The 25,674-nt window shown below is 40.8% G+C and overlaps 1 protein-coding gene across 3 annotated transcripts; it reads right to left on the minus strand.

Moving 5' to 3' along the window:
- Window positions 1-1,645: 1,645 nt before the first annotated feature.
- On the minus strand, window positions 1,646-24,591 carry LOC133977641 (retinoic acid receptor gamma-A-like). Of its 3 annotated transcripts, none has more exons than XM_062415867.1 (8): window positions 24,403-24,591; window positions 4,537-4,685; window positions 3,857-3,998; window positions 3,578-3,741; window positions 3,264-3,440; window positions 2,816-3,020; window positions 2,498-2,656; window positions 1,646-2,019 (listed from the first exon to the last, which is right to left on the minus strand). In XM_062415867.1, exons 1-8 carry the CDS (start codon window positions 24,569-24,571, stop codon window positions 1,646-1,648), a joined length of 1,539 nt encoding a protein of 512 aa, XP_062271851.1. In that variant the 5' UTR covers window positions 24,572-24,591. The 3 variants fall into 3 exon arrangements, with proteins under 3 accessions (XP_062271851.1, XP_062271852.1, XP_062271853.1); XM_062415868.1 differs by lacking the exon at window positions 24,403-24,591 and adding an exon at window positions 16,718-16,862; XM_062415869.1 differs by lacking the exon at window positions 24,403-24,591 and adding an exon at window positions 14,137-14,179.
- Window positions 24,592-25,674: the final 1,083 nt, after the last annotated feature.

A 25,674-nucleotide genomic window follows, 5' to 3' on the forward strand; every position in this document is an offset into this window, starting at 1 on the left:
ACAACTGGACACATCTTGCATAAAAAAATTGTATAGTCTCAATGAAAAACAAATAAGTATTTATTTTACAAAATCCATTGATGTCTTGCATCATTAGATACAACTCACATGAAAATGCATTATTTGAAACTCAATGTAAAGCATTTGTTTTGTGTGGATTATGGTGAATGGCTGCAACCTCAGAAATGTGAATTGAAATTGATCATTATTATGATCTATTTATTGTTGTGAGTTAAAACAGATGTTGTGATTCTCGGCCAGCTTGTATCTGCATCAATGTCCCTCTGTCCACTGGTTATCTTTGGGTGAGTGATATCTTTAAAAAAACCATTTGTAAGATACTAATAATGTTGCTTCTGTGGATGGTTGCAGTAATGATGGTAAAATAACACCCTGTTGATTGGTTAATGCTCTTTAAATGTCAGACATTCACTCACACACACACACATTTTGTTACGCACACACACGCACACACCTGAGGTTTTCTGCGATTGAAATTGCTTTTGAGGGTTGTGTCTGTTTATCATATGATTATTTGCTCTCTCTCCTACAAAATGATATCTTACCTGCATCTTTGCTATGTTGCCCTGTTATTTCGCAGCATTCAAGACAACAGCACCATTCAACAGTTTAATCAACATTCTTATCTCAGAAAATACTGTACTGACAGGTGAGACATGGCCCTGATTGAATTGACCTGAGATTACACAATGATATTAAATCTACCCTGCAGATTCTTTAATCCAAGTATTTGTGGATTATTGTAAGTGTGTATTTTTGTTCAGAGGTGAAGGTGTTTTGCTGTGTTTGGTTTATGTCGTTTGTTAGGATCTTAGTTGGATGTTAAGATTACAAGGTTCCCTCGCTCTTACTCGCTTTCAGATGTTTTACCCCATCAGAGACTTTCACGAACTGGAAGGCTAACATACATACCATGTACTTGAGTCCTGCTCATGACCTGCTCTCTCTTTAATATTGCTCTCTTTCCTTTCTTGCTAAATTGCTCTTCACTGTGTCCAATAAAGCAGAAATGCATAAAATTAAAGCTCAAAAACGTCCAGTCAAATGTGATCAGGACTGAGTGAAAATACACAAAAAGCAACAAACAGTCCCACAAACAGGCATAAAGACAGAACAGAAACGTGTACATGCTTAGAAAACCATACAATAAAAAAATAAGTAGCATATCTTTGAATGGTAATAAAAGGGAGTTCTGAGAAGACGTTTTCCGGCAAATGGACACCATGTAGAGTTGTGATGTTACCATGTTTTTTTACCATCAATTTTATACAAAGCATAGCCCTTATATAGCAGAGGAGTGCATTTCCTTCTGTCCAACGCCTCTCGGTCCTCTTTGCGTGGACGAAACACTTTTGAAATATCTTTTAGACAGTTTGGTTTTGGCACAGTGACTTTTCATGGCGCCCTCCTCAACCCAATTACATTTAGTGCTTTTGCTTCTCCCATTCCTTTCCTCCCATTCTGAACTGAACACATTTTCCTTTCAGTCCTTATGTACAGTTTATGTAAATATGGACTATATGCATGTTGTATAAGAGCCTAATTCTGTGAGGTTTCTGGGAGGTGATATTGCTAGGAGTGAGCTCATCGATCTGGTGGAGGAGGCAGCGTCATTGTGTCTCTCTCACTGCGTTTTTCCAGTCACACCTTTCTTTGGCGCGGCTGCTGATGCTGCTTCCTCCCCACAGACCTCCCCGTCACTGTCCGCCCCTCGCTCTTTCTCCTCATCCCAGTAGTCGTCCTCCTCCTCCTCCTCTTCCTCCTCGACAGTCTCAGACTCATACGTGGACTTCTCCTCTTGCTTGATGGCCTGAATGGCCGGGGGAGCGGCGGCGGCGGCGGTGGCGGCGGTGGTGGTGGCGGTGGGGGCGGTGGCGGCGGTGCTGTCCCCTGAGTCACTGCTGTCCTCAAAGGCCTCTGGGTTTTCAAGCATCTCCCTGATCAGTGGAGGCATCGGGCCGGGAATCTCAGTCTTTAGTGTGATGGCTCTTTCTGCACCTACAAGCATATGCACACATATTTAGTTAATGGTTAATATTCACACAACCTACATTTCTCACTTTTTAAAGTGAGGAATTAAAAGGAGTGTGTTACATTTGAGGAAAACAGTGCCTCTAGACTGTCGTGATCGTCACATGATGTTAAGTTCCATCTGATAAAACTGTTGTATCATCAAAATGTATTATTTTCAAAATACAATGATATGAAGTGATTTTTATTTCTCAATAGCCCCATCTTTCTATAAATAACAAATGAAAACTTCCAAATATAACTGGTGAATGTGCTTTATTATTTTCAAGTAGCTCTCACCTAAAAAGGCCTCAGTATTGTTTGAGATATGTCGATACTACTGCCTATTTGATACCCAAATTCATTACAGATAAAAAAACAATACTTTTTTGATGCCTTACCTTGAGAAACATTTTTTATATAAAATGATATGATAGGTGAGAATGAAGTGTGAAGTGCGGCTTACCTTTGGTGCTGATTCCTCTAAGGTCTGTAACTTTCATCAGCATGCGGGGAAACATATGAGGCTTGTTTGGGCGTCGGCGGCGGGTGTAAATCTTCAGAGCCTCTAGCAAAGGCTCCTGCAGCTTGTCCACCTTCTGGGGCTCTTCCAGGTCCATACGATCTGAGAGAGCAAGAGAAAAATACAGATTTGGAAAAATGCAAGCAGTCTATAAAACACCTGATAAGATGATGGCGAGGTAGCTGCAAAAGAGTGAGACCAAGTAGCAGTTGGAAGCTACTGGCTTATAATTAAGAAATGGCAACAGTGGCCAAGATTTACCTCCGCAGATAAGGCAGATGGCACTGAGGAGGCCTGTTTCTGTGTCGTCCATCTCCAAAGGCAACAGCTGACCAGCGAAGGCAAACACCAGGTCTGTGAGTGGGCCAAAGCCAGCATTATGCATCTGGGTTCTGTTGAGAGTCAGGCCGTCTGAGAAGGTCATTGTGTCCTGTTCTGGGGTGTAGCGAGTGCATATCCTCAGCATCTAAACAGGGGGAGAACATGGTGAGACAGAAACAAAAGTGGACTGTTAAAAGGGTGAAATAATGATGAAATTCTATCGAGAATAATTTCATGGCGGCTGTTGAGAATCACATTTGAATGTTTCAGGCGCTGTTCATATCAAAAAGTTAAGCAGCGTGACAAATGAGAAAGCGTTAGGGAGGTGGAAAGGGTTGGAGGGAAGGAGGGTTAAAGAAGAGGAGTAGTAGGAGCATGTGGTTGGTACCAGGATGTCCAGACATGCAGATTTGAGGAGGGTGATCTGGTCAGCGATGGTGAGCGTAGTGAAGCCTGGTAGCCGCTTGGCAAACTCCACAATCTTTATAATGCACTTAGTGGAGAGCTCACTGAACTTATCCCACAGGCCCAAGTCCAGCTGTACTCTGTGGTCAGCACTTGAATTCTGGGAGAGAGAAAGAGGGACACTTTTGTCTGTGTAGCTGTGCAGAGTCCATACTGTGTTTGTCATTCTGGCAAAGCGGTGAGCTAACGCTTGAGTGGAGTGTGTATGGGTGGATGTGCACAAAATAGAAAACTCACTGTGGTGTATTTGCCAAGTTGACACAGAGATGGAAAAGTCTCTTGGTGTGCTTTGCTGACTTTGTTCACCAGCTCCTCCAGTTCTCCACTCAGCTCGTAGTTCTCTGGCAGCACCACCTCCTCCTTCACATCCTTCTTCTTTTTGTTCCTGTCATTACGCACCGCTGCAGAAACACGAGGAACAGGTAGCACACATTAATTGTCCTTAACACTGATGCTTAGATTTATATCCATTTCTTATATTTTGATCCTGAATCCCATATTTTCACGGACACTCACCTTCTTTTGACATGCCAACCTCAAAGCACTTCTGCAGCCTACAGTACTGACAGCGGTTACGGGTCACTTTGTTGATTTGACAGTTCTTGTCTCTGTGGCAGGTGTACACCATGTTCTTTTGGATACTGCGCCGGAAGAATCCCTGAAACGGATTAAAAGAAAATGTCTTGTTAACTGTTTCATAACATGGTGAATGAGCACCAAGAAAAAATTATCTATCTACTATCTTTTCCTTTTACATTTCAAAATCATTTGCATCATTTCAACACATCTTCCTCAGTCACACAAGTAATCATTTCATAAAAGAAAGTTTTTTCCAGTGGATAAGTGGGTTGGCTGGCTGCTGTCTCACTGAGGGATGAGAAGTCATGTTTTACCGCTTCTTTCTACATTGCTAATATCAACAGCAGTGACTATAAACTGCAACAGCAACAGACAACAGATCAATTTTATTTACGTGCATTTACCTCTGGTCACAGAGAGTACATTGTTAAGTTCTGCTACATTACATTAATAATGTGCAGTATTGGTAAGAATACACTAGAGGGCGGCTTAACGACAGCAGAAGTAACAACTGCATCTGTCAGATTCCAGCTGAACATCAGACTCTCACTTTCTCCTTTCCAGCTGTTCTCTTCATATATGTCCTCTAAACTCTTGGAGCATCTCTGTTTATCTACCTTGCAGCCCTCGCAGGAGCTCACTCCATAGTGATAGCCAGATGACTTGTCCTGGCACACAAAGCATGGCTTGTAGACACGAGGAGGAGGTGGAGGAGATGGAGAGCTGGGCACCATCTCCTCTGAGCTGGTGCTCTGGGTCTCCACCGCTGCAGAGAGAGAGAAAAAGAAACATTTAAATTCTCTTATTATATCAGAGCACCTTGTTTACATAAAGTCTTTGAAAACTAATACAACTGATTAAGAGAAGAGTGGTCAACAAACAACCCCCCCCCCCCCCCCCCCCCCAACCCCATGCAGGCTACTTCTTGGAGCCAGAAGGCAAGCTCAAAGGCAGACATTTTTAAGAGAAAAAGGAGGAGGGGGGGGGGGGGGGCATTGCTGATTGACGGGGACTTAAAAGACACACAATTAGCTGATGGCCAGATGGCCCTGCTGATAAAATGCTGATTGGCAGCTGAGATTTGATTGGCTTCTCCATTTACTGTTGAGTGGGGGAGCAGCATACCTCTGTTGACTTTTTGACTGACATCTGAATTTTTTTATGTGTGTGTGTGTGTGTGTGTGTGTGTGTGTGTGTGTGTGTGTGTGTGTGTGTGTGTGTGTTTGCGAGCTCACATTTTTATTTGAAAGGCTGTCCAACCAGACCTGCCTATATACTTCCAGCCCCATGTGAGCAAACAGAAGCGGGATGTTTATGAGACTCTGCTGTCTCCCTCTGTTCCCTCTCGCTGTCTCGCTAAAGAAAATGGCACACTGTATAACACCATTTGCTCGGCCACAGGCGAAGTTGTTCAACTGCTGCTAATGATAACGTTCAGAGCAAACAATGCAAAACAGACGTAGCGACAAGCACATCCAGCTGATTAAAACCGTTGTTCCCTGCGCTCAAATTAAAACAGAAAACGAGTAAAACAGCGACACGCCTGGCACATATTTAAAGGGGATGACTAAAGAACAACCAGATTCCTTCGAACATGCCTTTCAACTTTCACCTTCAGTCACCCCAACTTCACCTCCCTCTGCCCACTCCCACCCCCACTCCCTTGTTTCCTGGCCCTAAATTCCTCAGTGCAGGCTGGACAGGGTTTAATAGTTGCCCAGGCTCATAAGCGGCCCTATAAAGGTTGTGTCTGGGATGGGAAGGAGGCCCCCGGCCAGGCTGACGGCCTCTTTATTGGGATCCAGTCACCTTGGGCAGCTATTCACATCAACAGCTCCATCCTTGGATCCCTTCCTAGTAAAAATAAAGAATCCAGGGTCAAAAACCCAAAGTCACTGCCCCTCCTGTCACCTTCAATGGATAGCACAGGACTGAACCAAATGTGGCCCCCACCCCACCACAGCAACCCCAACCTGAACCCGAGGATTGTCATTAACAAGAGTGGTAAGGTTTCAAAAAACAGAGGAGCAAAGGCACAAAGGAATAATCTAATAAAAACAGAGAGGGAAAAATGAAAAGAGAAAGAAAGGAGAGGAGGAGGTGAATGTGAGGACAGACACTTCCCAGTGGCCGAGAGGTTAAATAAAATCCTGACCATTTAACTTTGACCTTGACTGGAGAAGGCCATTACTAACTTCATGTCCAGCAGCTGGTTTTAAAGTTCAAAAATGTGCTAAAATATGACATTTTATCGCGTATTACTTCATCCTAATGTGTTTCTGCTAAACATTTAAAGCTGTTGTCTTTGTGAGTAACAAATAAAGAAAGAAAACCGGGATAATCATATATTTTGCATTTACCTTTAACTGGTTTTGGTAATTGATTCTGACACAGTTACATGTATGTGTTTGATTCTTATACGAGTTACTGGGAACACACTGTTTCTCTCAGTGAGAGAATTTGAAATGGAAATTACAAAACACACCATCTGGGATCACTTCACACACACTGTTCATTATTTTTTTGATGACATGTGTGCATAAATTTGAAAATTTCTTTTGTTGTTTTAAAGTCCCTGTGGGGTCATAAACTAACATCATTTTGTACTTGTACACAGCAAATATAGATTTTCAGTCCTTCTGAAAACATTGTAACTCAAAACAGATCTGTGGCACTGACAAACATGAAATGTATTCTTTTATTTCCCACATTCACATAACGACAAACAACTGGTGGGTGCAGCTCATGTGAAAGACGAATCATTCTGTGCTGCTGGCCTTTTTGTATGTATTTTTCCGAGAAAGTGCACTTCACAATATTGATGTTTAACAGTTGGTGATGCATGCACTAATTGATAAATGTGAAGCTAAACAGAGGATGGGTGATGCAGCAGGACAATGACCCAAAGCATAAAAGTAAATCAACAACAGAATGGCTTAAACAGAAGAAAATCCGCCTTCTGGAGTGGCCCAGTCAGAGTCCTGACCTCAACCCGATTGAGATGCTGTGGCATGACCTCAAGAGAGCAATTCACACCAGACATCACAAGAATATTGCTGAACTGAAACAGTTTTGTAAAGAGGAATGGTCCAAAATTCCTCCTGACCGTTGTGCAGGTCTGATCTGCAACTACAGGAAACGTTTGGTTGAGGTTCTTGCTGCCAAAGGAGGGTCAACCAGTTATTAAATCCAAAGGTTCACATACTTCTTCCACCCTGCACTGTGAATGTTTACATGTTGTGTTCAATAAAAAAATGAAAACATATAATTTTTTGTGCAGTTTTAGATTAAGCAGACTGTGTTTGTCTATTGTTGTGACTTAGATGAAGATCAGAACACATTTTATGCCCAATTTATGCAGAAATCCAAGTAATCCCAAAGGGTTCACATACTTTTTCTTGCAACTGTATCTGTCAGCCAATATTATCAGCTTGCATATATATTGTCTGAACTTGTATAGGAAGCATTTTATGAATGTTTGATCCTTTTTCTTACTTCAAGTTTTTGTTCGATGTGTTTCTTTTATTTATAGTAATTTATAATTACTATATTCCAAGTGACATGCGCTGATGTCATTTTACACAATAAAATGTAAAATATCATGCCTCCATTACATGGCTTTGTCACAAGTGTTTGATAACTACAGTTGAGGGATCACTGCCGATATCTGTTGTTGTTGATCTGATGTCTGATGTTTTACTCCCTAATATCCGTATAAGACCCAAAAATCCAGTACCGGCCGGACTCTACATAATGTATTGAATGTGTTAATGTTTAATATCAGTCAGTAATGTCAGTAAAAGTGTCCAACATTAACTTGTTTCAGGCCTAACAGCACATACAATACAATAGTAATGTATTAGGATAAAAAAGGTCATTTTTTGATCTCCTATGTGCATCAAGGATACACTAAGCTGCTCATTTCACTTGTGAGATTTTGCTGCTTTTCTTTGTCTTATGTGAGAGTAAATTTAATATTTTGGGGTTTAGGCGTATTGGTTGTTCCAAATAAGCTGAAAGTAACAGGTTGGAAATTCTGATATTTCACTATATCCTGACATTTTTTACGCCAAATTATTTACCAGTAAATCGAAAAAGCAGTTGGAAGATTAATTGATAATGATGAAGAAATAGTGAGTTGCATCAGAAAGGGCTTCAAGTAAAATGCAATTTTCTCCACCGTGAGTGAGTAGAAAATGTGAGAGGGAGGTAAACACTGTTAATGTGTTCAGTTTTTAGGCATTAGCGTCCAGGTGTGGGAGGTGCATAGAAAGAGGGGGAGTTGAATAAATGGCACTGTAACATGATCACTGTTTTCTGTTTATATAGTAACACTGACAATGTAAAAGCGGCCCTGAGAAAACAAATGGAAAAATCGCTCCTGCTGAAACAGAGATACGGCATCTGGCGCCAGGAGAGCGGTAGTGACTGACAGTGTCTGAGTGTGGTGAGAAAGGCTGAGGAGGGATGTGACTCAGAGAAACATGACGGAGAGAGACAGGGTGAGAGACGCTAGGATGGAGGTAGAGAGAGGAGGAGGAGGCAGGGGCTGGCTCTACCTGGTGTGAAGAAAGAAGGAGAGGAGCCAAAAACTGTCAGCAGCTGTCATCACCCTGAACTGAGCTCAGCCTCAGAGCCTTGGCTTGAAAAAAATACCTGTGTCTTCTTAACCTACAACTCACCCCTCAGCGTGTCACAACATCAATCAGCACACCTCTATTGGACACAGAAGAGACGACTCGACTCATGTGAATCAGCTTCATCAGCCATGTTGATTCATCAGCTGTGCAGAGCTTCACATGCAATCTCAGTTTAAATCTCTTCTTTTTTTTTAAAACCTCAGCTACTTACAGTTGAGTCATAATACAAATACATCTTTCACCTGATTCACCATACAGGAAATAGCATTGCTGTATATCACTTCACTTGATCTCCCTCCATTTCTGTGTGTCTTTCCAACATCCCCCCTCTTCCATTTACTCAGTGTTTGTTGTCAGATCAACACATTCCTGTTTAGACAACAGCAGCCCTCTGAAATCAGACACTCTCCTCATCAGCTCTGATTCCTGGCAGTCTTGAAGCTTGCGAATGAAGTTCTCAGACCTGAACAAAGTTTACCAAACTTACATCATGGAAATAATTTTTGTCAAGAATTCATATAAAATTTGGCAACATGGATGCAGAAACAGCAGCTGCTCTAAAAACAGTATGTGTCTCATCTCAAACCCATATTAATTGTATTATATGCTATATACTAATTGATTAGTCAATCGACAGAAAATTAATCTGCAACTATTTTAATAATTGACTGGGCATTTTTTGAGAATTATCTTCTCAAAATGTAAAGATTTGATGTCTTTCTCAGTTTTATTCATTGTAAACTACATATCTTTGGGGTTTGGACAAAACAAGACATTTGAATATGACACCTTGAGCTGTGGAAATTTACAATGAGCATTCTCCAGAACAAAGTCAGGAAAAAGGCGGCACTCCATGGCTAAAAAACAAACAAACACCAAAAAGAATCACTGGCAGCCTATTGACTGTGAATAAATTAATCTAAAAGACCAGTACATACATTTTGTCCTGACTTTCTCGTGGTGAGTATAGGTACTGCTTTTTTGAAGGTATAGTTCAGGTGGAATTTTAGCGCAGGAGAAGTGCACCAGTTACCTCTAATGAACACATTGTTCACTGTTATCTGACATTTTATATATTAAACTATTAATTACATAATTGAGAAAATAACCAGAAGTTGCAGCCCTTCTAATGTATATACTAATTTTTATAGGGTAATGTTTTTGGAGCATAGTATACAAAAAAAATCAATATACTTAACCAATTAATGTAAACAGGAATTGAGAGTAGATTTGTGTCATCTGACATCAAACTGTGACTTTAGAACATCATTATCAATTAAAGTTTTTTATGTTTTTGGTTTCTTTTTCAAAAATATATATACTATATACAGTCACACAGTAATGTGTTACTATCTTCAATCAGATTAATTCTCTGTTAGATGTGAGCAGCTCTTTTGGTTCCTTTGTGCACTGCAACAGTGTCCATCAACAGTACACTCAATGCATTTTTCAGTGTCCATACTGACTGTTTTGAGTTAACTTTATTGTCTTACTTTTTCCAGTAGAAACACTTAATATGCTAAACCTGCTTTGAATTAATGTGTAATGTGGATCTTGGATACAGCTATGATTTCTCTAAACCTGTTGTATGCATGCAGTCTTTTCTGAGGACATAAATGTGAAATTAAATATGAAAATGAGCCTATTTGAGCTTTTAGAAAGTCAGAGTGCATCTAGCATTTAGCTCTGATGAGGTAAGTTGGGGCGGAGGAAACTGATGTTTCAGCAGGACTGATCCGTCATTCTGTGTTAACAAGTGCATGAGAATGAAAACACTGACTGACGCCATGTGTCATAGAGCTGCAGTTTGTTTAAATTACATGAAAGTGCATACTGTCCACGCACACAGAGTGAGCATGTGGTTTGTTTCACACTCATATTGAAGGTTTTTTTTCACCCCTGTCCGTGCGGTTGTGTGGACACATGCCCTGTAGAGCCTGCAGCCTGGCTCAACCTGCCAACATCGCACATCTCATTGAACTACACTTTGGCCTGGAGGCTCCACAGAGCCTCACACTGGAGAGGAGTGGAGGGTAATGCTAAGGTATGTGGTTTCATTACAAAGAGTTTAGTCAGTCCGAAACTGTAGCTGTATTACGTGATATATTTATGAGCCAGATCAAGATTATGAGAAATACTTTTGTGACTCAAAAAACTGTAACACTACTAAACTAAAATTCAAATGACAAACTTTAATTTTCAGCCACTGTTTTTGCTCTTTTGGATGGCCGATTCAGTTTTTATGTAATTTCTCATCTCACAAAATGTTCAGCAGCATACTGAGGAATGTGCGTGCACATGTGAATATGTGTGTGTGGGCTGCTGCAAGGGGCCATGGGTCGGCCAGACTTAGTGTGATGGTTTTCAGTGTGACTTTGAGCACAACAACGCTCACAGAAACAAACATGATGAGGAGAAAGAGGGAGGAAAACAGTGGAATGAGTGTCCATTATTAAATAGCTGTAACAAAAACTGCTTGTCTAATATGATTTCAAAGGGAAAAATTAATTCAACTTGTAAATTAAATTCTCATCATGTAACTTGGCCTGTAATTTTCATTAAGAAATGCATATGTCATGCTTACAGTTACTGTACTGTGTTGTAATTCATGAGCAGATAAGCTGCAGGGGGAGAGCTGCAACGTCAAATATGCTTAGCGAGTAATTACCACGACAACAGGGAGGAGATGGGGAAGATCTGACTGACAATCCCTTTCATCAGCTGTTTTAAGTTCAATACCAGTGCCCCCCCTCCACCCTCCACCTCTCCCCCCAGCCCAACCCTCACTAATAACCCTTTTCCCCCCTATGTCCTCTGCTGCCTTCCTGCCCTGGCAGGAGGAGGAGCCCTTCCTGTCATTGGCAGCGCCTTTTGAAGGAAAGGCTGTGAAAACCAAGCTACTGTCCAGGAGATGGCTCCATAAAAACAGCAGCAGCAAACACTTAAAAAGGACACACACACACACACACACACACACACACACACACACACACACACACACACACACACACACACACACACACACACACACACACACACACACACACACACACACACACACACATTTGCTCAAGCTCACAAACAAAAACACAAACACTGGACAAATCCTCAAACCTGCAAACCCTTACATAGTTGTGACCACATCCTGCAATCTCAGATCCACAGTAGAAAATTGGGCCAAAAGTACATAAAATAAATAAACAAGAAATGATGATTCTGCCTCTGCTTCATAATGTCACCACATAATCATAATTCAAGGCAAGGTTTAAAAAACAAAAACAAACAGAAAACAACATCTTTTTTTAATTTTTTTACCATGGCCATAGAGTTGAGCTTTGTCTGAAGAGTGTGGGGGCGGGAGCATTTATGGGATAGGTTGTTAAATCTGGCTTTGTCCCTCCCATTCATCATCAACAAAAACACCCTTTCTTTTTTATGACACCCAATAAACCCCAGCTTTCTATTTTTGCCCCTTTTTTGATATGACAGAGTCAGCTTGCACCTCTATACCGAGCACCCTGAACACATCGCTGGTGTGGAGGCAGCTAACATGGTTTCAACAAAAACATGCTCTGCAAGCAAAGTAAGTGGTTTATAGTGTTCAGGCAGATACACCTGTGTACATATTGTTTGAAAATTACACATAACCATGACAATGTGAAAAGATTTTCAATAGTTAATTAATGCTGTCACATATCTGGTTCCACTTTAAGTTAAAAACTCTTTTTGAAAACATGTTTTGTCAGCTAACCCACAATTTTTCTACTGGCATGTAATGTAAATGTAGGATATCTGACACACTAATAACTTATCAGGATCATCAAAGGATAAACTCGGCCAAAGTTAATGTGGTGTGCTGGAGTCATGGCTGGAAGCCGCAGCAATCAGAGACAAGTTGGAACTCGCTTGAACCTCACAAGATGTTGGTTTCAAGCAGTTTCGCTTAGTCACCAATCAGAAGCCAAGATTGTTGCTGTAGATTTCGTGATAATACTATAATTGGAAAAATATTTTATTCTAAACATTGCTTCAGCTCAGTCAGATTTGCTGATCAACTACTCATTTGTCACATGTGCATTCCCAAAAGATGAGACTGTAGGCGTTCAGAGTGAAAGGTAAATGTTGTAAGTTAACGTGCAAACTATAACCTGATTACTGCAAATAACAAAATTAATGTAATAATTTGATTAAAGTGTTTGCATGATTCACAGTAACTACATTATGTGACATGACATGATTTGCTTCATAATCTTGTTTATGATTGGACAGACGTCAGGGAGGCTGTCGAAAGGAAATGCTGCCCAAAAAGAGATTAAAAGATAAAAAATTAAGCAATTCTGTTTTGTTCATATTTCTTTTCTGTGTTGATAAATTCACAAAACACCTGAATGCAAATTATTTTCCATGCAGGGTTGGCTGTAACCTGAAACCTCCTTTTTTCTTACCACCACCACCACCACTGGCCATTCCAGTGTTTTTGTACAGGAACATTGCTTTTCTTTTGTTCACTCTGTGACTTTTCATTTGAGTCTCTCTGACTAAAATCACCAAAATAAATCAGACTAATGCGCATACATGCATTTGCCGTTACATACATCTAATTCCATATATTGACAAGTAATCTGGCATATCTGTTAATCATGTTATTAGGGTGTCAGAGCATTTGCCTTAATCTGTGTATTTTTGAAATGATTAGCATTGGACACAGCTGTTTTATTCCAGCTACAAGAATCCCTGCTTCATAGAGACGATTACGCACAATGACTGAACTTGAATTTTCAGGTTTGCAGAGGTAGTTTGGGTGCCCAGTGTAGTTTCTTTCTCATCAGTACTGAGACACTTGACAGTGTTGAGAGAGGACAGCCTGCAGGCATCAAAATGCTCTGCTGAGGGTCTCTGCCACCCAGATCACCAAATGTTATAAGAGACTTTATAAGAGACACACTCCTAAAACTAGTGTCTTTAATCTAATAAATTATGGACATTTTCTCTTTCTTTATCAGCATCTTATCGTATAGTTAGCTGTTCTCCTCTGAGGGGGTGATATGGTGGTCCTGGAGCATTGTGAAACTAGCTTTGAAGAACCAATATAAAGAGAAGAGAATGCCATAGATAGAGAGATTATCACTGAATGAAGAGGATAGCAATTCCCTTCAAGGCCTGAAACACCAAAATACAAAGTTACAGGGGGGGTTAATCCCAAATCCAACTTCATCCCTCCACCCTTCTTTCAGCTCTTTTAACTGCCATGCCTTTACACAGCACCTAATCTCTTAATTGAGCCTTTGTAATTGCAAATGGATCATTAAAAGCTTTTGGTTACACAACGCAAAGCATGTAAGAGGAGTATAAAAAAGAATAAACACACACTATTGCTGGGAGGAACACACACACACACACACACACACACACACACACACACACACACACACACACACACACACACACACACACACACACACACACACACACACTCACACTACTGGAAAGGGAAGATCAAGTGTAGAAAAGGGGGAATCTTCAAAAGGGGGGAGAAACAAATGTCACAGAGGAGAAACTCTTCCCCCGCACAGTGACAGAGAGAGCAGACAGACTTCGGCATGTCCCCGCTCCCTTTAATGCCTCTTGACGTTGAAACAAAGGAAGGCAGAGAGGTGCTGAACTGCCTCTCACATAAAAAAACACAGGAAAAGATGACCCCCCCCCCCCCACACACACACACACACACACACACACACACCTCCTCCTTCTCTCTCTCTCACACACACACACACACACACACACACAGAGGAGTGAAAGCGAGTGTCAAAAAGACCAAAATGCTCTCAGGAATTTAGAGCTGCAGTGTCCAGCAGTACATGTTCACTGGAAGAAATACTGAAAAAACAAACTAATCAGCTTTTTTTTTTCACTTTTCCAGTGAGAGCTGCTGATGAACTATGCAGCAGTTCAACATATTACAAACAATAAGTCATAGCTCTGTGTCAGATGAGCTAATACAAGGCTGACTTGGTAATAAATGAAAGGTGTCAATGTTAAAGAGTCAAAGATGAATTATTTTGTTAATTAGGTGGAAAATAAAATAAAACATTTTTACTTGGGTTTACACAGTGGAAGAAATGACCATAATATTGTATTCTTTAAATCTTAACCCTTAAAACACAACATTTCTAGGATATGTGTGCAACTATTATTATTATTAACTTTTATCATTCTGTTCTGCTTCTCAAATGTGATGATTTGCTGTTTTTCTTTGTCTTATAGAGTATCAGTCAAAAGTTTGGACACACTTTTTCACTGAAGGGAATGGGAAGGTGTGTCCTTAACATGTAATACATCTAATCTATATATTCTAATACATCTAATCTAATGTATTCTTAATATCTTAAGATTTTGAAATTTTTAAGACAATCAGGTGAATTTAAGACATCACAGTGGGCTGTTGGAAGTTGTGGATGCCATTGTTTCACTAATTTGATGGAATGCATACTAATCGATAATGAAAATAATCGTTTTTTTCTGTCAAAAATCAATTAAAACTTCAAAACTTCTGCAATCTGCCACCCGATCCTCATGTTTAAAAAAGATTGGCTGAGCTAAAAATTAGATGTGTTTGAAAAATAAAAATAAAGGTAGGACTGTCAGAGGTGAGTAACAAATCTCTTTGCATTTTTCTTTCCAATGGTTACAAAAACAGAGATCCTCCAACCCCCTAGTCAGTAATGAAACATCTTTGCGGTTCTTTCATTCAATGCAGAAAAAGAAAAATCTGTACATGTGTAGTTTCTTGACTGTTACTAAACCTGCAACCTGCATTGCTAAAAATAAATAATCTTAAAAAAATGTGTATAAAGAAAAGATGATTAATGAACATTTGTGGACATTTGTCTTTTAGGTTGGCATCTGGTGAAGCTCCTTAGCGAGTTGAAACAGGCCCTGCTGTGGTGTTTGTCATCCTGACTGCTCATCCATCTTCATTAGTGAGCACTGTGGACTTGACAGTGCTTGATGCTTCAGTATCTACATGATTACTGAAGATAAATAGACTTAAGGTGCTCAGAGGTGACGTCCCAAAGCATTTGAGCGCAGCGGAGAGGACATTTTGAAAATAAAAAAGTGTGCTCTTGGTTTGCTGACACATGAACAGTTTTCAGCAACTCGACTTCTATAGATAGATAGAGTCAATGTTTGATTTTCCGAGCTGCAGCACGAGAGGAAAACCCACAAAGCCAAGTGTAATCAAAGAGTCTGAAAATGGATTCCATGACAATAACAAAAGGTCTGCTTATGATTTTAGCAGAGAGAATGTATTCTTCTCATTTATCTTTGCAGTATTTGTCTGTGTGACTGTTCCTGTGTGACTGTTGGGTTTTCCACACTGTTATCTTGATACCCAGTGCAATCTGTACCTTGTCTGCTTCAGTCTTTTAAAAAACTTTGAAATGAATGTCTACCCTGTGGAGTTAGAAAACAGGATAGCTCGTATGTCAAGTGATTCATACTGTATTTTTAACAATAGGTCATTCCTTAAGTCATCTTTCCCTTTGAAGAAAATTGCTCAAATGAATTGTAGCTTTGAGTAATTGTCTCCAATTACAGAAATGTTAGCACAAATCAAGTAAAATAATGCTCATGTGGTAAAATTATTAAGAAAAACTTAACTGTCTTCATTTACGTTTTGTAAAATCAGTTGGTGTGTAACTGTGAGTTTATTGGCCACTTTGCAACCATGTGATTTCAAGGCCCATTTGCCTTCAATCTGTCAAAGCTTTTTCTGTTTGGACGTGAGTTGTTGTTTTCTGGACACGTTGCCGGGTCAGGTCCCACATTGTTTAAAAGAGCTGTCAGTCATGTGAAGTCATTCATAAAGAAAACAAACATGATGATGTATAAATATGCACTCCCCGACTCAATCGCTCACACCCACAAAGCGCACTAAGCACATAAACAAACAAACTGCAGGGTGAGAATGAGTGCAGAAGAATCGAAAGGAATCCGACTCTTCCTGTGGAGAGAGCTCAGTGATAACAAAACCAGGACTCTGATAAGAACACACACACACACACACACACACACACACACATAATCACTAACACAGCTGCTCTCTCCTAGTCTGATGGACATGCTGGATGATGAGGTAGATAGAGGGAGTACTCACACTGAATGCTGCCAGTCCCAGCCCAGGCAAAGGGGTCCAGGCCGGAGAAGTAAGTAGTGGCCTTGCTTAGCATGCAGGAGCCTTGTCCGGACACATCAAAGAGGGGCCGAGGGCCCAGCCCCAGAGCCTCCATGCAGTCAAACATGCTCCTCTCAAATCACAACAACACAACAACAGTCCACTGCTATTGTTCTGCAGCAGCGCTAAAGTGTGTGAAAACTAAGAAAAATCTTCTTGTGACTCAAAGTTACTTTATGCGCTGCCTGACCCAGGTGTTCTCTGTCTGTCTGTTTGTCTTTGCCCCTGCCACTGCCCCCTGACCGCCTGTCCTGTCCCTTGCAGACTAAATCCACTGAATGGACAAAATTCCTCCTTCTCTACCTCTGTCTGCCTTATTTCTGCACTACAAATCAAACTTCTTTCACCCTCTCTGTTCTCAGATCACTTGCTTGCCTTGACTGCTGTAACTGATCTCAGCTCCCCTCTCGCTGGCTCTCTGGGCCTCTCACACTCCGCCACAGACACAGCCAACTATCTGCATGCTCTCTCTGCAGAGAGAGGGGGGGTGGTGGGGGTGGGGTCGAGGAAGAGGTAGAGGGAGGGACATAAAGCATGACCGGGTGTGTGCCTTGTTTCTGATTGGCTACGCAACCAACTTTCTCTCTCCCTGTTTACTCCTTCAAGTTCTCCAACCAGCCTGTTCATATTTCATATTCTGCAAATGAAAACAAACTACCTCGCCTCCCCTGCCTACCTCATTTGACTCCTTTTCCGCTTTCTTTCTTTTCCTGCACTTTAACTTTCTTTTTGTTCTGCCACAGCAGGGAGACATCATCTCTCTCTCCCGAAAAGTACAGCTCTGCTACCTTCACCTCACAAAGACTGTTAGGAGCCACAACGAAAGGTGCTGAGAGAGAGGCAATTTAGTCAGGGTGTCATTTGACAATTTCCCCAGCTTTCTCTGTAAATGGATGCATTCCTGTGATTTGTGTAGAGGGACAGAAGGATTAAATACCCCTCTGAGGTCTAAGTGGTCACAGGAACACACCTGCCCATAAAATCCTGCATTTCTCCCAAAATGTAAATCCTAATACTAGAGCTGAATTGTATTTTATTTATATTTTATTAATATTCCCTAAAGATTTAAAATCTAATGAAACAAAAGAAGACAGAAAGACTAACATCAAATGAAACAAAGCAGAGTGTGTTTTACATGTCCATTATTCCCTATAATGTCTGGAAAGAATTATGTAATTTGTTACTACTTCTATGAAAAATACAGACACAGTTCCGAGTGAATCATTAGAAGTCAGTTGGTTTGTATAGTTTATACGCAGCTGCTGATTTCCTGAGGAATTTCCCTGTAAGAACTGTCCCATGTTAATGTTTATTCATGACTGAATGTCTGCTTATATGAACTTTATTCTTGTGTGTAGCAAATTTGAACATTTTCTTTGTTCGTCTGCTTTGCACTGACTAAAACTCTCTTTTAGAGGCACTGGCATTTAATTGTAAGGAATCAATTAATAAGAGGTGTACTAATTAAACACTATCTCTGTTACACCTACAATCAGTCTCAAATGACATAGTTATTTGCAAGAAACTGCCTGAAAATGTATTAGGAATTCATAGAGCCTTAAAACAAAGTGTTACAGAAAAGAGAAAGAAAATAAGAAAAAGGGGACTGAACATGGATAAAATACAAGAGTGGGACTTTATTCAAAATTATACATTAAAAAATAAATGAGAAAGAATACATATTGGGTCTGGCAGGCTTCTTTTGGCTCCCTTAATTGGGTCAATTAATGAATAATTCACATTTTTTCTGTTTGTTTCACACATCACACATTGTTTGTTTCTCTCCCTTTCTCCACAGCCATCCACAGGCACTGCACAACGTTTTATTTGTCTCTTAAAGCTTCTCTTTCTCTCTTTCCATTTGGTTTTGGCATGTGCAGCTATCTAATTCAATTCTTTCAATTTGGTTCAAATGGATTCAGTTAGCCTCCTGGAGCTATTGGATACTTCAGTCACACTGAAGTGCGACTCTGCTGCAGGCGAACCGCACAGGCCTGGAGTCTGAATAGTTTGTATACTAGACAGCCTGACTCTCCTTCCTCCCTCCTTCCCTCGTTCAAGAGGGATGAACTCTGGAAGAAACCCCCACTGGGGCTCTAGCCCCCACCCCTTCCGTCCTTTACGTACATAGACACAAATACACAGACTTCCCAACTTGTCCTGCCTGTGGCTTCTTATGCTTCGTATTCTTGTGTATTACAGTTCTCTATTTTCTTTGTTTTTCTCCTTTTGCTTGCTTGTTTGTATTTCACCCAAACCCCTGAATCCATTTCTTTATTTTTTGTACTTTTACTATGTGTTTCTCTTTAAACTTTATTATAAATCTTTTGAGTTTTCTTCTACAAATCCTCTGCTTCTATTGTTTTCAGTGAGTGGAGTTTATATCTGTCTTTCATGATCATGGCCTGGCAAACACAAACACACACACACACACACACACACACACACACACACACACACACACACACACACACACACACACACACACACACACACACACACACACACACACACACACACACACAGTACAATGACACACTGCAGGGAGCAGAGCTGCACAATATCAGCCTGCTGGGCTCTCTCCACACCTTGAGACAATTACCCTCCCCGCGTCACAGCACCCTGCCCCCTGTTGCTGCTTTGAGGAAAGAGACACTCAAACACAGGGGAATGTGCAGAAGAAAGAAAAAGTTGTCTCATTCTCCTTCACTTTTAACAAAACATAAGCTCACTCCCCACTTAATAAGTTGGGCAAATTACAGCTCTCTGCCTTTGAAACTTAAAACACGGGACTCCCCAGCCAGCCGTGTCCCCTTCTCCTTCTGTCTCACACACACACACACACACACACACACACACACACACACACACACACACACACACACACACACACACACACACACACACACACACACACACACACACACACACACACACACACACACACACACACACACACACGTAAGAGGAGCGAGTCACATTACAAGTATTCAAAATCAGGTTCTTCAGCTATTCATCCTGTCGTCATGTCTGACACAAACACACAGAGCTGAACAATGGCCTCTCTCTCTCTCACTGTCCGTCTCTCCACCAGCAGCTCCACCAGCACGGCCGCAGATATTTGCACAAAGTCTCACTGCGGTCATCAGCAAGAGCACAAATAAGTCACAAATGTGAGGCAAGCAGTGCAAGACTGCTGGTTTGTGATATTCATGGGTGTTGGAATGTGCAGCCTACAGAGTGGCAGTGGAAACGTGTGTGTGTGTGTGTGTGTGTGTGTGTGTGTGTGTGTGTGTGTGTATGTTCAGACGCACAATTATGTGTGTATGTGCTTAAACAGAGTGCCTGTGATGACAGACACAAAGAAAAACACACAAGCCCCGCTCTGTGCCTTTAGGTTCAAGTTACTAATATCACACACACACACACACACACACACACACACACACACACACACACACACACACACACACACACACACACACACACACACACACACACACGCACGCACACACACACACACACACACACACACACACACACACACACACACACACACACTCAAAACATTACAAAGAACAAGATGTGACTAGTACAGAAATTACCAAAGGACATTGTGTTCATTGTGGAAAAACACACGTCTTTTCCTTGTTAAATCACTATGTTGAGATTTTTCAAACTTAGTTAAAAAAAAGATTTAGATGTCGACCGAATATTGATTTTAGACCACATGATGAAAGGCGAAAATATATTTTTCCCGCACATTTTGAGAAATATTTACTTATTCCTGAGGAAACCCAGAGATTGTATCACACATTTACACCAATTCCAGGAAGCACTGGGCAGAAAACCTCTAGCCGAAAAATGTCCTCTGTGTGTTCTTGCTAAATCCTGCTGCTCTTATAGGAGAAGAAGAGAGAATTTACCTCACAGCAGGGAGCTTTTTATGTGGATATTCACTAATTTCAAGTCCAAAGATGTTTGGAGTTTTATCTTATTAGAGAACAAAGTACATTCTTCCACTGTCACTGATTAGGACCTGGTTCGAATTCATTTGCAAATCCCACTTAAACCTCTACTGTAATTTTGTGTAATTTTGCTCACTTTGCACTAATGAGAGATAAGTAATTTGTCACAGCTTGACTTGATGGTAAAGAATGGGCTTGTTAGTCCGCAATACTGAAAACAATCAGTACTGAAACCATATCGGTGTGCTGTCACAGATATCAGTTTACACAGTAAATTATTTCCAAATTTCATAAAATCCTCTTCAAATCAAGCTGATGCATAAACATATCAACTCATTTCCCAAATCATGTGAAGAGCACAATGAAGATATTACAAGAAGAGAAGTGAAAAGATGTAAATGTCTCAATCACTGTGTATATTAACAGATATTAAAATACATATCTTGTAAGCTCTTAGCTTTCTACAGTGATGTAGAAGTGTACCAAGGGTGTGATTAATACACTCTGACATCACTGGTGCGTATAGTTAGGTGTGTGACCTAACACACTTCTGACCACTCCCGTTTGTGACGTCTGGTGTGGTCAGAAACAAAAAGCTTTTCAGCTCAGTGCAGAGTGAAGGCCTGGTCACACCTGCATTTAAAATGGTGATATTTTGCAATGAAATAATATTGTACTTTGACCAGACACAGGAGGAATCTTTCTGCTTTGTAACAGCATTTTTGGAAATTGAGAAATTCAGCTACTGAAGCCAGGAATTTCAACATCTGGAAAAGTCATTTTTGAACCCGATGTATAGATCCACGAGTTGATCATCAACTGAAAGATACAGTATATTATTGTACTTTTGCACTATGGATCCACTAACCTAGTTTTAAAATTGAGTCAGTGCAGCTTCAATGTATTTTGGCAATGCCCATTTTAATGTAATGTGCATAATTCATTTATCCATGTTACACACATTTCCAGCTTTCCTTCCTTCCTTTCAAAGACTCACAGACACAAGTTTCACTTGTCTTACTCCACTACATGCTCAAAACATGATAACCAAACAGACCAAACAAAGAAAACACATAAGATATAGTGTGTTATTACCAGTGTTTGAAGTAATGCGTTACCCTCCAGTTATTCCACTATTTTTGCTGTTAACTAGAACTGTAACTAATTACTTTTTCAAATCAAATAAAACAATTACAATTACTGAAATCTAAATGAACTCATTATTTGTTACTTTTGTCTTTTGTGAAATTAGTGGACGTAAGAGGACAACAGACACACAGCCCGTTCCTCAGATTTTCCAGTTTCTGATCTAACGTCACACGGCCTTATGGTGTCTCAAGTGACTCAATCTATCAGCATTAAACTAACTTAGCCCACACACTGGCAGACAGTTCAGGTAATGTGAGCTCGTCCTGGAAATATGGACATTATTTTTCCCTCCTCAAATATCAATGACAAAAATGTACTGGAGAGTTGTAGTCTGTGAGAAGGTGGCCTATATCATGATAAGGAATGACTGCCAAATGTCAGAAGAGGATTAAAACTGAGTTGTATACTAATGCTTGATTTGGAGGGCTGTCGAGGCTACAATAAATGAGCATCAAAACATATCTATTGTATTTTTATTGTTCCACTACTTACCTTTCATCATGGTGATAAAGGTAATAGGTAAGGTGGACAATATAAAGGTGAATAATACATTAATAATACATTTTTACCTTGCATTTTTAATTATTTTAAAATGACAGCCGTTACATTATTACCAGTTATAGAAATCAAATAACATGCTAAATGGTCATTTTCATCCCAGACCTTTGTGGCAATCTGCTCTTTCTTTACTGTTCTTTACTGTTCTTTACTGTGCCTCTATTTTCAACTATCCAGTGCCATTCAATCTCTAATAAAGAGTGTACCTGCCAGTGTCTCTGAGCTTCTTTCATTTATCATGTGTGTTTACTCTTCTGGTCAGTCCTGAGTGACATAATGCTGTCCTTTATATCTTTCCGCCTCTGCCTGTATATGTAATAAAGTACCAGAGGCAACATGTCAAAGATCTAAACACATAGCTACTAGTCTGATGAACGGTATGTTGCTATAGGCCTGAGACTCCAGAAAACTGACTGGAGATCAACAGATAAAAGCTGCTCAGTGAACACATTATCTGTATGTGCACAAAGGCACAGACTCACACAGGCCCACACATACACACAGAGATTGACAGGCCTGTTCAGCGTGTATTTGCACACTTGACGCATGTCTTACAGGACATTAGGCACTTCATAAACATAAACTAACCTGTGTAAAATGTTTCATTTGGACACTGCACAGTCTATCACCTTATTGCTGCCTCCCCTGGGATTACTGCAACACGGATTCAGGCTTATCCTGCTAGTTCAGGACATGACTTTAACATAAATACAGCAGTCAAATGCAGGAGTTTGACTAATGTGAGGATAGTGGTGCTCATATAAACACACACACATGAGTTTAAGTTGCAGGGCGGCAACCTACCTAATTGTTCTAAAGTTTCAGTGTTCAGAAAACAAAAATCCTGATATATGCAGCATTGATAATAATGGGGAAATTATCTGCTGGTAAAAGTTGAAAAATGAATAACATTACTTCACTTATATTCCCTTACTTTTTCAAACTGATGTTTTGCTTTTCATCTATCCACGGTTAACCTTGTTAGTTCTATGACTGATGCAGAAAGAAAACTCTTTAACTAGTCTCTGTGACTTTAGGCATTCATAGCAAGCCCAGCTGTATTATAAATTGAAATTTCTCAGAATGATCTGAATGGAGATACAATTTAATACTGCTGTGGCCCTGCAATGCTCAAGTCACGACATCACAATAAAAGCCAGTAAAAGGAGAAGAATAAAGGGAGAAAGTAGTGTGAGTGAATCAGACACTGTCTCTGAAGACTCTCAAAGTCCCTTGTCACAGTGAAGTGCAATAGCGCCCCCTGTAACTCAAAAATTGGAAGTTTAAACATAAGACAGCTTTGGCAAGTTGAAATGAGAAACTCTTGCCTCCCTTTCAGGCCAAATCTGTTACTATCTGTTCTCCACTTTCATGGACAGCAGCACATTACAAAAGGAACAATGTTATGTTTGCTGTTTTTTTTCCACACTGAGCCCTCTGCAATCTGCCTGGTTCACCACATGGAAAAACTCGACTCTACTCTCTTCTCTTCTCCTCTCTCCTCTCCTGGCATGATTTAAAAGCTTGTTATAACCTCAAATTGGCCCCGAAGACTTTTCCAAAATCTTGGAGAATTTCAAATGTTTTACACCAAACGGGGCAGTTTATGACAAGGAGATTGTGGACACTATCTTGTCATGTGATGTGGGATTCAGATTTCTTGCCTCCTGGTTGAACCTCAAAACAGTTTGGCCCCTTATGATTATTATATCTTCATTATATCAAACATGTTTGACTTTTTAGCACTGGAATCTGAATGAATCTGCAAATTATTAAGTGTTTTTGTGAGACCTCTCATAGTCATTCTGGAGCGTCTGTCTGTGTGTTGACAGGTTAATTGAGGTTGCCACATGGTTAATTTGCAAAGAAATTTCTTACAGTTCTTTACAGGAAAAGGAATGAAAGGAATAGTTCATTTAGTTTGTTACTCACATAGTGCAGCCATCTCTTTAGGAAGGTCTGCCCCAAACCGACCAAAGAGGTTGCTGCTGGCCAACAGGTCAAAGGGAGAGTGGCTCCGCATGGAGTTAAAGGTGAATGGATACATAGCACGGGGGAAGCCAGTCATGTGACGCACTTGGTGTTCCCTGTTGGTTGCCATGTTGAAAAGTGCTGTTGGTGGTTCAGGTGACTTCTGTCTGACTGTTTTGCTGTTTCTTCGTCCTGCGTCTTCATCAGGGGCCTACAGTGAGTTTGAGAAGGGCTGGTGCCATTCAGGCCCAGTCAGCTGCTGGCCTCTGTGCTGTCTGGCTGCAGAGAGGTGAGACGGATGCTGATGAGGGAAGAACAGCCGGAGAAAGACCAAGAGCCAAGTGAGTGAGGCTGGGTAAGACGGCCGCAGGTCCAGAGTCTGTGGGAGAGGAGGGAGGAGAGACGTTAGACACCAAAACCAAACAACGGAGCACAGTGGCTTCCTAACTCACCTCAAGTCAAATCGATTAGGACAATCCAAAAAAAAATATCAATCACTTTCTGTCACCAAAACAATACCTGACATACCTCAAAAGCAAACTCGAGACAAGAACAGTGACGAGGAAGAGGGAGAACAAAAAGGGAGTGATGAAGAAACAGTTGAGGGAGCAGAGAAGCAGAGACACTTTTCTCCTGCTTTTTGTCCGTCTTCCAAGTAGTGCAATGATTTCAGGCAATGCCATATGTTTTCAATCAGCAGAACTGTATTATAAAGGGTCTCTCTGTTCCCTCTGCCAGCCTGACTCTAGCCAGCCTGCCAGAGAACAGCCAGCCACAACATGGGTACAATTAACCCTTCACAACAACCGGCACACATAACCTACTCATTCTCACTGCACCACACACCAGAAGCCCTTCCACTATGCTGAAGGTTTCTGACGATCACAACGTCCCACCTTTTCTGCCTCTCACCGGACTCCCGCTGTGCCTCTGTGACCCTGTCAATAAGTTATATGAGGGCAGCCCTCTCCTCTTGTTTCTCTATGACTTTCTCATCCCCTTCAGTGATTTCATGAGTGGGTGGAGCCTAACTCTCTGCGGTGGAGCTGTGGTAAATACAGCTCGGCCAAAGAATGTCTTGTTGTTTTGGGCCTGCTTCAGCATGGGAATCAAACACCCAGGGTGGGTGAGAGGCATGAGTGAGAGACATTTGAATCTACAAATGTCCCTCATTGAACAATGAAACAAGCAGAAATACATGCTAAATTCTGAAACTATTAGAAATTTGTCTTT

The sequence above is a fragment of the Scomber scombrus genome, chromosome 3 (assembly GCF_963691925.1).
Source record: "Scomber scombrus chromosome 3, fScoSco1.1, whole genome shotgun sequence".
NCBI classification, from domain to species: domain Eukaryota; kingdom Metazoa; phylum Chordata; class Actinopteri; order Scombriformes; family Scombridae; genus Scomber; species Scomber scombrus.

Coding starts and splice junctions, on each gene's coding strand:
- LOC133977641 (XM_062415867.1), bottom strand. CDS start 24,571: ATGGCAACCAACAGGGAACACCAAGTGCGTCACATGACTGGCTTCCCC. Junction 3,021..3,263: donor CTGCATGTCTGGACATCCTG/GTACCAACCACA, acceptor CCCCCTGTTTAG/ATGCTGAGGATATGCACTCG. Junction 2,020..2,497: donor TAGAGGAATCAGCACCAAAG/GTAAGCCGCACT, acceptor ATATGCTTGTAG/GTGCAGAAAGAGCCATCACA.